The 13,304-nt window shown below is 44.1% G+C and overlaps 1 protein-coding gene across 6 annotated transcripts in view; it reads left to right on the top strand.

Annotated features, from left to right (window-relative positions):
- Positions 1-13,304, top strand: part of kiaa0513 (KIAA0513) — a 61,659-nt gene that overhangs the window by 29,934 nt on the left and 18,421 nt on the right. For all 6 annotated transcript variants that reach the window (XM_084335581.1, XM_084335577.1, XM_084335580.1 and 3 more), the window contains exons 6-9: positions 87-291; positions 3,886-3,926; positions 4,610-4,682; positions 5,427-5,504. In XM_084335581.1, coding sequence (XP_084191707.1) covers positions 87-291; positions 3,886-3,926; positions 4,610-4,682; positions 5,427-5,504 — 397 coding nt within the window. The remainder of the gene's footprint in view (positions 1-86; positions 292-3,885; positions 3,927-4,609; positions 4,683-5,426; positions 5,505-13,304) is intronic.

Genomic DNA, 13,304 nt, shown 5'->3' with positions numbered 1-13,304 from the left:
AAAAGCAGCAAACACACAGGGAAAGTACAAGTATAAAGTATAATCTTCCTTTATAACATGACAAATAATTTCTCTCTCCTCTCCAGGTAAATGGCAGCTTTCTCCGTCGGAGCTGTTGGAGCGTGGTCCTCCTCCAGGCCTCGACTCCTACCTGAACAAGGCCAACTCGTGGCTCACCGGGAGGAAGGACGCAGCCGAGCGACTCCTCAAAACCACCGCCAAGAGCGACGTCAAGGGCTTCTTTGGAGGCCTGGAGAGCAAGCTGAGGGGCCCGGCGGCTCGCAGGAACGAGTGAGACTCCTCCTTTCATTCCCTGTATATGGCCCAGGTGGTTCAGTGATTAATGATGCTGCAGGATTTAGAAGTGGAATTACTGGTGCGGCCGGGTAGCGCAGCGGACTAAGCGTCGGTCTACCACCGCAGAGACAGTGGGATCGAATCCAGCTGCCGCGGTACCTCCGGCTTGGTCGGCCGTCCATACTGACACAATTGGCAGTGTCAGCAGGTGGGAAAGCCGGTGGGGTGGGTCCTGGTCGTTGTAAACAGCGACTCCTACAGTTCGGTCGGGGCGCTTGCACAGCGAGGGAAGGATCTGGGGGAGGTAGTGTGATCCTTCCACACGTTACCAGGTGAAAAGAAGCGGTGGGCTGGCTGCACATGTGTCGGAGGAAGCATGTGATAGTCTCCGCCCTCCCAGACCGACTGTGGGGGGTAAGTGCGCAACAACCAGGAAGGGGATTGGGAATTGGCATAACGACTAACATTGGGATGGGATGGGAGAAAAACGGAAAAAGGAGGGGGGGAAAGATAATACAAAAGAAGAAGAAAAAAAATAAGTGGAATTACTAAAGACCTACTAAATACTGAAAGATAATTGATAATGTGATAATCATAAAACTTAACCAACATGTTCTGTGTCTCGAGAGCTCAACCGCATCGTGACCCAACTTTAGAGCTTGCCAAGCTCTAGATAGCGTGAACCTTTGCACGTGTTACGCTCTCCCAGTGAAACTCCTACTGTAGCTGTGAAATGAAGTGGCTGGTGACTTGCATGTATCGGAGGAGATGTGTGGTAGTCTACACCTTCCCTAGACCAACAGTAGGGCATCATGTGGTAGTCTGCACTCTTCCCAGACCGATAATAGGGCAGCATGTGGTAGTTTACACCCTTCTCAGACCGATGGTAGGGCAGCAAATGGTAGTCTACACCCTCCCCAGACCGACAGTAGTGCAGCATGTGGTAGTCTACACCCTCCCCAGACCGACAGTAGTGCAGCATGTGGTAGTCTACACCCTCCCTAGACTGGCAGTAGAGCAGCAAATGGTAGTCTACACCCTCCCCAGACCGACAGTACGGCAGCTTGTGGTGGTAGTCTACACCCTCCCCAGACCAACAGTAGGGCAGCATGTGGTAGTTGACACCCTCCCCAGACCGACAGTAGGGCAGCATGTGGTAGTCTACACCAGGGCTATTCAACTGGCGGCCCGCGGGCCAGATCCGGCCCGCGGGATGATTCTGACCGGCCCGCCAAAGATTACATGATAATAAAAAAAAAATAAAAAAAATTAAAAAAAAAAAGTCACTCAATTAATGACAGATTTCATTGATAAATTGAGGGAAAACTTTGCAAGTTGATTTGATGAATTTGACATGTCCAGATAATTGATGCATTTTGTGAGCAACCCATTTGCCAATGTAGCTGCTATTTCCACAAAAGGACAAGAGTTCCTTGCATCACTTCACATTGATGAAGGTCTCCTGCAACTTGAAATAATTGACATGCAAGCATCATCTGCTCTGAAGCAGGCACTTGAGAATGAATCCACCACAACATTTTGGATAAAGTGTATTCATGTCAAGACATTCCCCAAAATAAAAACGCTGGCAATATCTGTGCTAACAATGTTTGGCTCAACATACACCTGTGAATCCAGTTTCTCTCACATGAATGCCATTAAAACAAGCAACCATGCCTCCTTGACAAATGAGCATTTGCATCACTGTTTGCGGGTAGCCCTCACTTCCTATGAACCCTCTTTCTCTGCCATTGCCCAGTCAAAGAAGTGCAATCGCTCTCATTAGATGTGTGTATGTAGGCTAGGCCTGTCTGCCCCCCACCCCCCTGATGTTTGAGAGTTAAGAGTCGACAATAAGTGCTAATAAGATGCTGTGATTTGCTGTTGTTGCACAGACATGAAGCACTTTTTCATAAGCTCAGCTGCACTATAAATGTGTTTTTTTGTTCAAGTGTTGATGTTAGAATGTTCATATGCACATCATGCACTTGTTTGTTTTTTATTTTATTTTTATATTGAAATGTTGAAGAGGAGATGTTGCAGTTGTTGCACATAAATGAAGCACTTTTTTTGAAAAGTATACTACTTTTGCAATGTAGTTAAAGGGGATCTTATAAATGGCCTTTTTCAGTGTTTAGCATTGTTTCCTAGCTATGTGGACTTATATTAATATGATCTATGTCTCTAATTCTCATATTGGCGCATTCTTCCAATTCTCCTCTCACAATATTCACCCTCACTGAACTGAGTCATCTGAAAATGTGCTGATTTGTGATGTCAGAGAGACACTGCTGCATGATAATCAGCTGAGTTTCCACACAGTTCCCACAGTGGTTGGAGCCCAGGCTCAAAACGTGTTTTTGAGTACTTGATTAGAAATACAAAACAATGAATTAAAAAAAAAAAATATTACAGAGGTGTTCCATAAACCCACAGGAATTGTGTAAAAGTGCCCAAATAGTGAAAGAAATAGTAAAATAGTTCCCCTTTAAATAAAAGTTGTGAAAATGTGGTTGCGTGTTGTGTCAAGTGTACATATATTCATAGCACGGGGAGGCGCCGTGGCAGTCCGGCCCCTGGCCCCTTGGGTTTCTGACAATGTGGCCCCCTGAACAATTTAGTTGAATAGCCCTGGTCTACACCCTCCCCAGACCGACAGTAGTGCAGCATGTGGTAGTCTACACCCTCCTCAGACCGACAGTAGGGCAGCATGTGGTAGTCTACACCCTCCCCAGACCGACAGTAGTGCAGCATGTGGTAGTCTACACCCTCCCCAGACCGACAGTAGGGCATCATGTGGTAGTCTACACCCTCCCCAGACCGACAGTAGTGCAGCATGTGGTAGTCTACACCCTCCCCAGACCGACAGTAGTGCAGCATGTGGTAGTCTACACCCTCCCCAGACCGACAGTAGGGTATCATGTGGTAGTCTACACCCTCCCCAGACCGACAGTAGGGCATCATGTGGTAGTCTACACCCTCCCCAGACCGACAGTAGTGCAGCATGTGGTAGTCTACACCCTCCCCAGACCGACAGTAGTGCAGCATGTGGTAGTCTACACCCTCCCCAGACCGACAGTAGGGCATCATGTGGTAGTCTACACCCTCCCCAGACCGACAGTAGGGCATCATGTGGTAGTCTACACCCTCCCCAGACCGACAGTAGGGCAGCATGTGGTAGTCTACACCCTCCCCAGACCGACAGTGACAGCACAGTGACAGTGACAGCACAACAACCAGGAAGGGAATGGACCTGTCTCAAAACCCTGCCCTCTTTTCTTGATCCTCCAATCACAGCTGTCGCTTACCTCTGACTTCCTCGTACAAACAAAGTTTGTAAGAAAGAGGTAAGCGACAGCTGTGATTGGAGGATCAAGAAAAGGGGCAGGGTTTGAGACAGGTCTATTGGCATAATGACTAAATTGGGGGATGGGTGGAAAATTAAATAATAATTGTCAAAATGCCCCTTTAAAATGATGTACTCATGGCACTGCAAGGTTCTTTGGATTATCCTTTTATTTTGAATGATGTTTTCATTAGATATCATCCATCTATCCATCTAATCTCACCTAATATTTTCCTTTGCAGCGAGGGGGAAAGCCCAGGCGAGACGAAACCTAAGTCACCAGGTACGGTAGCTACACCAATATAGTCCTTTTCAGCCGCTGAATCCAAGTGCGACTGCCTTTTAGCTGTAATTCTACAGGATTACTACTAGAATTCTAGACCTTCGCCCTGAGCTAACGGGTGGAGTGTTAACCTTGGGCCAACTCAGCCAAGGGATAAGGATACCGCTAGATTAAGAATGCGTAACCAGCTATGAGAAATAGTGTCTCCTGCACACTTGGATAGAACTCTTCAAGGGTTGGAGAGAAATCACTGAGAGGCTGCACACTGTCTTTAGAAAATGTAGATAGTGTCTGCCTTCTAATAAAAACACTGCCAGAACATTCACAAATATCTACTTTAGTTGGGAATTATTCAGATTCAGACATCAATTCCTCTTCCTCGTCCTTTGCGCTAAAACAGACATGTGCTGTTGAGATACATTTCTCGTGTGTGTGTGTGTGTGTGTGTGTGTGTGTGTGTGTGTGTGTGTGTGTGTGTGTGTGTGTGTGTGTGTGTGTGTGTGTGTGTGTGTGTGTGTGTGTGTGTGTGTGTGTGTGTGTGTGTGTGTGTGTGTGTGTGTGTGTGTGTGTGTGTGTGTGTGTGTGTGTGTGTGTGTGTGTGTGTGTGTGTGTGTGTGTGTGTGTGTGTGTGTGTGTGTGTGTGTGTGTGTGTGTGTGTGTGTGTGTGTGTGTTCTCTCTCCAGGGTCTGAGACTCCAGAGGAGAGGAAAGCAGAGAAGATGTACCTTTACACCCACCTGAAGCAGCAGCCCATATGGTGGGTCCAGCGCACAGCAACAGATCAACTCTACAACACTAATAATAATGACGACCAGCAATTGCACATTTAATACATATTCATATCAAGGGTTTACAAATAATTTTGTAGGCTAACTAGCTGCACACAAGCGCCAAGGGATCCTGGATGGGGGTCAGAATAACAAGTTCAAATGTCTCTTTATAAAATTTGTGCATTGATTTAAAGGCTTGCAAGGGAATATTGTGTTTTTTTTTTTTTTTTCACACGGTCACAAGATACAAGGAATACGAGATTCTCCCCCTGCCCCCCCCCCCCCCCCCCCCCCCCCCTGCCCCTCTGTCATTTAAAAAGCAGAATTTAGAAATACTAAACCTTCTTGTTTGACGTACATACAAGGGATTTGCCTTGGCACACAGTGCAGTGACATACCAACCCTAAATTAATTGAAGCAGGACTTTGACACGCGGGCAAATAATACAAGACAATGAGATACAGTATTTTCAGACTGTAGACTCGCTATGCATTAGATGGTAGACAATACACATCAAGATCAACAGTCAATGACGTCAACTGTATAGCAGCATGTTCCTAAAAACCATACCGATCTAAACACAAATGTCACTCTCTCTCTGTCTCTGTCTCTGTCTTTGTCTCTCTCTCTGTCTCTGTCTCTGTCTCTGTCTCTCTCTCTCTCTCTCTCTCTCTCTCTCTCTCTCTCTCTCTCTCTCTCTCTCTCTCTCTCTTTCTCTCTCTCTCTGTCAGGCACACGCTGAGGTTCTGGAACGCTGCTTTCTTTGACGCCGTCCACTGTGAGAGGAAGAAGAGATCACCTACTACCAGGTGAGGACAGACAGACAGACAGACAGACAGACAGACAGACAGACAGACGTGGAAGAAGTACACAGTTCCTTTACTTAAGTGAAAGTACAAATACCCAGATAAAATAGTGCTCTGGTAAAAAATAAAAGTCCTCCGTTCATAATTCTATTCAGAAGTATTTGATATTTAACTTACTTAAGTATCAAACGTACACATTCTATATGATGTTTCCATTTCAGCATTATATACGTGACATTGGTTAACAGACGTGTAGGAGAACCTTGCTATGATGTGTGATGTTCATCAGAATGGATGTGGTATATGAACAGAATAGAACAGGAAATAGAACTAATTATATAGTACGTGTACAGGCAATTTTACGAGACGATACAAGGGTTATATAATCTGACGGCAGCTAGATACGAGTTGTCATTTCAAGAGCATGTGTAAGTCGGTGTTACTGTATCCCTTTGTGTGTCTGTCTAATGTAGTGTGAAGAGAGGAGGGGGGGTTGTATTGTACTGTGTTGTTTGTGATTAATTCACTACTACTACTGCTGCTGCTGCTAATGATGATACTGCTGATGTCTCTGCCTATAAGATCTCTTCTCGTCTCTTTTCTCTTGTCTTCTTTCCTCTTCTCTCTTCATGTCTCTTCTCTTCTCTTTTCCTTTCTCTTATGTTCTCTTGTCTCGTCTCTTCTCTTTTCTGCTCCTCCCCTCTCTTGCCCTCTTCTCCTTTCTCTCCTCTAATCTTTACTCCTCCCTCCTGTTCTATCCATCTTTCTCTCTGCATGTGACTTTAACCCTTTGTCTCCTTGTGCCTTGCTGCCGGGCAGGGAGACGGAGGAGGAGGAGGCGAAAGAGGAGAGGTCTGTCCTTCTTTCTGTCCACTGCCCTCAGCCCCAGTCAGAGAGAGAGGGAGATGGAAGGAATGAAGGAAGGAAGGAACAAACAAGGGAGGAAGGGATAGAGGGAGATTGAATAAGGGAGAGAGGGTGAGGGAGGGAGAGAAAGCAGGGGAGTGAAGGATGGTGAGATGGAGAGGGGAATATAAAAAGCGAGTGAGGGAGGGAGAGAGAGTTGAGTGTTGACGCAACTTATTCTGTACGTCAAAAGTGTCTGTATGCATCCAGTGTTTGTTCCAAATGACACCACCATGACATGATAACAACCAACAACAAAACCACCATTACATGACAACAACCGACACCAAAACCACCATTACATGACAACAACCAACACCAAAACCACCATGACATGACAACAACCAACACCAAAACCACCATGACATGACAAGAACCAACATCAAAACCACCATGACATGACAACAACCAACAACAAAACCACCATGACATGACAACCAACAACAAAACCACCATGACATGACAACAACCAACAACAAAACCACCATGACATGACAACAACCAACAACAAAACCACCATGACAACAATCATGTTCATGTACATGAAGGAAACCATTAAAAACAACAACAAATCAATAAAAGAAAACCGGGTAAACCTAAGCTGGTATAAATGTTTTTATTTGATAGATTTATTTATTGATTTTCAAACACAAACGCTATAGACAAGACATAGACATACAAAACAATAGGAAGTCAAGTGACACATGACCAAAAAGAACAACAAACACTAACAATACATGTTTATTAACCAATTAACCAATCTACAAATGAACTTATTAACCAATCTACCAATTAACCTATTAACCAATGAATTACAAGTACGGACATGCCTGTGACAATGCATATAACACACGTGAATATAGATTGAGAGAGAGGGAGGGAGGGAGGGAGGGAGGGAGGGAGGGAGGGAGGGAGGGAGGGAGGGAGGGAGAGGTAGAATAAGAAAGGATGAAGGGGGGGGGTAAGGAGGGGAGAATACTGAGAATAAAGCAGATGGACTGCAGTCAGATGTGTTCCAGTGAGACAGACAGGCTGACTGGAGGTCAGTTTAGGACCAAGTTTGTACCCTTGAGAGCTAAACTGCTCTTAAATGATCTATTATCAAAGGGACACTTCACTGAACAACAGAACTGATTTGTCATACATGGTCTCATTCATAGTCAATCTCCTTTTGGTTTGAGAGCAACTGAGAGTTAAAGGGGAATGCTGCCCATTTTAACAATTCACAGATGTTATTCCTGTGCCCCAGGACAGTTCAGTCAGTATGTTCTTCCTGTGCCCCAGGACAGTTCAGTCAGTATGTTCTTCCTGTGCCCCAGGACAGTTCAGTCAGTATGTTCTTCCTGTGCCCCAGGACAGTTCAGTCAGTATGTTCTCCCTGTGCCCCAGGACAGTTCAGTCAGTATGTTCTTCCTGTGCCCCAGGACAGTTCAGTCAGTATGTTCTTCTTGTGCCCCAGGACAGTCCAGTCAGTATGTTCTCCCTGTGCCTCAGGACAGTTCAGTCAGTATGTTCTTCCTGTGCCCCAGGACAGTTCAGTCAGTATGTTCCCCTTGTGCCCCAGGACAGTTCAGTCAGTATGTTCTCCCTGTGCCCCAGGACAGTTCAGTCAGTATGTTCTCCCTGTGCCCCACGACAGTTCAGTCAGTATTTGTGAACATGCACCACTCTCTCATGAAGCTATGTTATGAGTGACCGGTAACCGTCGGTAGTGTGATAGTAAAGGGTTAACCTCCTGTAGTGTGGCAGTGAAAGGGTTAAGAGCTCATACAAACATTTTATGGGCCCACAAATTCTATGGAGTAGCCTCAGATTTTCACAGGTTGGAGGGTTCTCTCCTAGCTCTAGGAGTGCTTCTAGCTCTAGGAGTGCTTCTAGCTCTAGGAGTGCTTCTAGCTCGAGGAGTGCTTCTAGCTTTAGGAGTGCTTCTAGCTCTAGGAGTGCTTCTAGCTTTAGGAGTGCTTCTAGCTCTAGGAGTGCTTCTAGCTCTAGGAGTGCTTCTAGCTTTAGGAGTGCTTCTAGCTCTAGGAGTGCTTCTAGCTCTAGGAGTGCTTCTAGCTCTAGGAGTGCTTCTAGCTCTAGGAGTGCTTCTAGCTTTAGGAGTGCTTCTAGCTTTATGAGTGCTTCTAGCTTTAGGAGTGCTTCTAGCTCTAGGAGTGCTTCTAGCTCTAGGAGTGCTTCTAGCTTTAGGAGTGCTTCTAGCTTTAGGAGTGCTTCTAGCTCTAGGAGTGCTTCTTTAGCTCTAGGAGTGCTTCTAGCTCTAGGAGTGCTTCTTTAGCTCTAGGAGTGCTTCTAGCTTTAGGAGTGCTTCTAGCTTTAGGAGTGCTTCTAGCTTTAGGAGTGCTTCTAGCTCTAGGAGTGCTTCTAGCTTTAGGAGTGCTTCTAGCTCTAGGAGTGCTTCTAGCTTTAGGAGTGCTTCTAGCTCTAGGAGTGCTTCTAGCTTTAGGAGTGCTTCTAGCTCTAGCTTTAGGAGTGCTTCTAGCTCTAGGAGTGCTTCTAGCTCTAGCAGTGCTTCTAGCTCTAGGAGTGCTTCTAGCTTTAGGAGTGCTTCTAGCTCTAGGAGTGCTTCTAGCTTTAGGAGTGCTTCTAGCTTTAGTAGTGCTTCTAGCTTTAGGAGTGCTTCTAGCTCTAGGAGTGCTTCTAGCCCTAGGAGTGCTTCTAGCTCGAGGAGTGCTTCTAGCTTTAGGAGTGCTTCTAGCTCTAGGAGTGCTTCTAGCTCTAGGAGTGCTTCTAGCTCTAGGAGTGCTTCTAGCTCTAGGAGTGCTTCTAGCTCTAGGAGTGCTTCTAGCTTTAGGAGTGCTTCTAGCTCTAGGAGTGCTTCTAGCTCTAGGAGTGCTTCTAGCTCTAGGAGTGCTTCTAGCTCTAGGAGTGCTTCTAGCTCTAGGAGTGCTTCTAGCTTTAGGAGTGCTTCTAGCTTTAGGAGTGCTTCTAGCTCTAGGAGTGCTTCTAGCTTTAGGAGTGCTTCTAGCTCTATGAGTGCTTCTAGCTCTAGGAGTGCTTCTAGCTCTAGGAGTGCTTCTAGCTCTAGGAGTGCTTCTAGCTTTAGGAGTGCTTCTAGCTTTAGGAGTGCTTCTAGCTCTAGGAGTGCTTCTAGCTTTAGGAGTGCTTCTAGCTCTAGGAGTGCTTCTAGCTTTAGGAGTGCTTCTAGCTTTAGGAGTGCTTCTAGCTCTAGGAGTGCTTCTAGCTTTAGGAGTGCTTCTAGCTCTAGGAGTGCTTCTAGCTTTAGGAGTGCTTCTAGCTCTAGGAGTGCTTCTAGCTTTAGGAGTGCTTCTAGCTCTAGGAGTGCTTCTAGCTCTAGGAGTGCTTCTAGCTCTAGGAGTGCTTCTAGCTCTAGGAGTGCTTCTAGCTTTAGGAGTGCTTCTAGCTCTAGGAGTGCTTCTAGCTTTAGGAGTGCTTCTAGCTCTAGGAGTGCTTCTAGCTCTATGAGTGCTTCTAGCTTTAGGAGAGAGTAGCGCGTGTTCATAAATATTGACTGAACTATTCTGGTGCTCAGGAATAAGTGAATTCTTATTGGCATTGCATTCCCCTTTAACCCTTTCACTACCAAACGGTTAGCCCTTTCACTGCGACAATACAGAAGGTTAACCCTTTCACTGCCACACGACAAAGGGTTAACCCTTTCACTACCACACTACAGAAGGTTAACTCTTTCACTACCATACTACAGACGGTTAACCCTTTCACTACCACAACCATCTGTAGTGTGGTAGTGAAAGGGTTAACCCTTTGTCGTGTGGCAGTGCGACAAATAGCTCCACAGACGGATGCTTTTGGGAAAATTATTTAAACATATCTCAGCAGGACAGAATAGTGATCAAGCTTCTTTTTTGGAATTTAAATCAAAACAAATGAGGTACTGATAGTTATTTATCGGGGGGGGGGGGCTGGGGAGTTAACCATTTGGTAGTGCGGCAGTGAAAGGGTTAAAGTGAGTGCACAGCGTGTAGCAAAACCACAGCGTAGGTTTTCAAGAGTAAGCTATAAAAAATACGATCAACTCTTGTATTTAAACCAGTGTCAATATTACCAGTATAAAAATCTAATCACAGAGGGGTGATTGTATTTTCTTGGGATAACGAATTATTTGAATGTTCAATTAACAATCTGATAAGCCCTTGATGGCAGGCGGCTTGTAATCTAGTTACATGTCTCAGTGGGATGAAACGACACACCCTGACCTTGGAGAAAACTCCAAAAAACCCTGATAGGAAAATATATTTATTTATATATAATATAAATATGTTATAGACAAATATAGACATGGTACAATAGAGTAAACAGGGGTTACAGGTACAAGCAAACAGGGATGATTAACTTAGCTACAAGGTTTCATCAGTTATGTCTCCCTAATAATTTACTGTTAAACTCATTGTTATACTACTCATGGAGCTCACTGTATTTTAAATGTCTTATGACACCAGTGATCTGATTGCAAGTAGGGACGCACCACACCGATACCAACACTACCAGAGTCCTGAACTCTTTAAGAGTGCCGGTCTGATCCAATACTTTTACTGAATATTACTGAATTTACTGAAATATATAGACTAAGTATAGACTAAGCTCATTTGTTTAGGGTCACAGGACAAAAGAATATTGAGATAAAAATCTATTTATTTTACCTTTTTTATAGGGATGCAGAAATGTAGATAATTTTTATTTAATTTTGGTTAGATTAGATTACATTTGAGAAATGAGAAGGGATCTTGATCCTGATACCCTAACGTAGCCTGGCACCGGGCCAACAGCCAGCACCAGTGTGGTTATTGGTGCATCCCTAATTCCACGCCCAGTGCCTTCCCACTGCAGTCCTCTCACAGCTCGCTGCATGTTCACCCTTTGACTCACACTCTGCAGTGCCGCCATGTGATCCGTTCCCTCCCCCTCACAGGCATGTTCCGTTTCCCCTCTTTTCTCTCCTCTTTCTCTTTGATGCCGCATGTTCGTCTGTTCCCTCTCCAAGTGCCACTGCAAGCTGACGGCAGGAATGCTGGACGTGCAGAGAGCAGTCCTTAGTTTCTGCCGCTTTGTCCAATAATGAGCCAATGAGATGGATATACAGGGCTTGATTAAAAAATAAATAGTTTCATGTCCAAAGTTGTGAATTGGTGATTGGATTGATAGAGGATAATTACGTTTACATTTCCTATTTTAGGCTTGTAGCAGGCGCTTGTATCCAGGGTGACTTACAATAACAGCAGGAATACATTTCCATTCATTTATTATCAACAGTCAAATACGTACAATAAAATGACATCGCCAAAGACGATAGAATTATGGAAGTCATTCAAGTCTCACCTGGGATATTCTTGTAACCATCAACAGGGACAATAAACCAGTGGCAAGCAGCCTGGCCTCTCTATCTTCATTGTGGGAAAGCTCCAGGCAGTACCCTACTGTATTATGTTTGCATGAATGTATGTGTTTGTTCTGTGATATTGCAGTTCCGGCCAGTCCCATGTTCTGTTAGTTATATGCACACAGTAAAGCAGGGGTGTAAAAAGTACCCAGAAATTATACTTAAGTGAAAGTATGGGTACCGTCTCAAAATCGTACTCAAGTAAAAGTCCGAGTACCTGGCTAAAAACACACTTGAGTAAAAGTCAAAAAGTTTCTACTTTTAAATGTACTTAAGTACTAAAAAGTAAAAGTAAAAACAATTTTTCTGACTGTCTATTCTTCTGATAGCAGGTCTTTAATCAAAGATCCCCCCGCTTTCTCAAAACAAATTAGGTACTGATCGTTATTTACCGGGGGGGGGGCTGGGGGTTAACCATTTGGTAGTGCGGCAGTGAAAGGGTTAAAGTGAGTGCACAGCATGTAGCAAAACCACAGTGTAGGTTTTCAAGAGTAAGCTATAAAAAATACGATCAACTCTTGTATTTAAACCAGTGTCAATATTGCCAGTATAAAAATCTAATCACAGAGGGGTGATTGTATTTTCTTGGGATAACTAATTATTTGAATGTTCAATTAACAATCTGATAAGCCCTTGTTGGCAGGCGGCTTGTAATCTAGTTACATGTCTCAGTGGGTTTGTAAAAAGTAGGGGTGTAAAAAGTACCCAGAAATTGAAAGTGAAAGTATGGGTACCGTCTCAAAATCGTACTCAAGTAATAAAAGTCAGAGTATCTGGCTAAAAACACACTTGAGTAAAAGTCAAAAAGTTTCTACTTTTAAATGTACTTAAGTACTAAAAAGTAAAAGTAAAAACTCTTTCTGACTGTCTATTCTTCTGATAGCAGGTCTTTAATCAAAGATCCCCGCTTTCTAGTCTTGCACAAGGACCAATCGGCATGGGTATGGGCGGGTTAATTTTCCATTGATGGGGATTTGATTGGCTGTTTTCATTTAAAGCGCGGCCGCAGGATTAATAACGTTAACGTTAGTTCGGCCAGAGAAACAAATGTACTAATTACAATTGTTGGACCTGCGATATTTGTACTTTGTACTTATGAGTATGTTTTTTTCCTCTGAAATGTAATTGAAATGTAAAAAAGTATACAATGAATTGAAAATGGGGGACCCTGATGTAAACAAGACGAAAGTCTTTCTCTGGTCTGCATCCCCTTAACAATTGTATGTATTGAGCTGTACTGTACTGTACCCATTCTGCAATCTGTTAATAAAGTTTTCAATCAATCAATCAATCAATCAATGATACTCGAGTAAAGTACAAATCCCCCAAAACAGTACTTAAGTATTGTAACAAAGTACAATTACTCATGTACTTTACACGCCTGCAGTAAAGTGAATACATAATAGTGTACTGGATTAAAAGGAGCCTAGTAAGCCTATGAGACTGACATTTCTCCGTTGCGTTCCAAACTTTGGATTTAGACACAGCTACGTATCTTTGCAGTTTGTTTCCCTCTAGACTTCTAATGGTCCATTTCC

Source organism: Notolepis coatsorum (assembly GCF_963971535.1).
Source record: "Notolepis coatsorum genome assembly, chromosome: 18".
Lineage (NCBI taxonomy): Eukaryota > Metazoa > Chordata > Actinopteri > Aulopiformes > Paralepididae > Notolepis > Notolepis coatsorum.
This window is presented reverse-complemented; position numbering and strand designations above follow the sequence as displayed.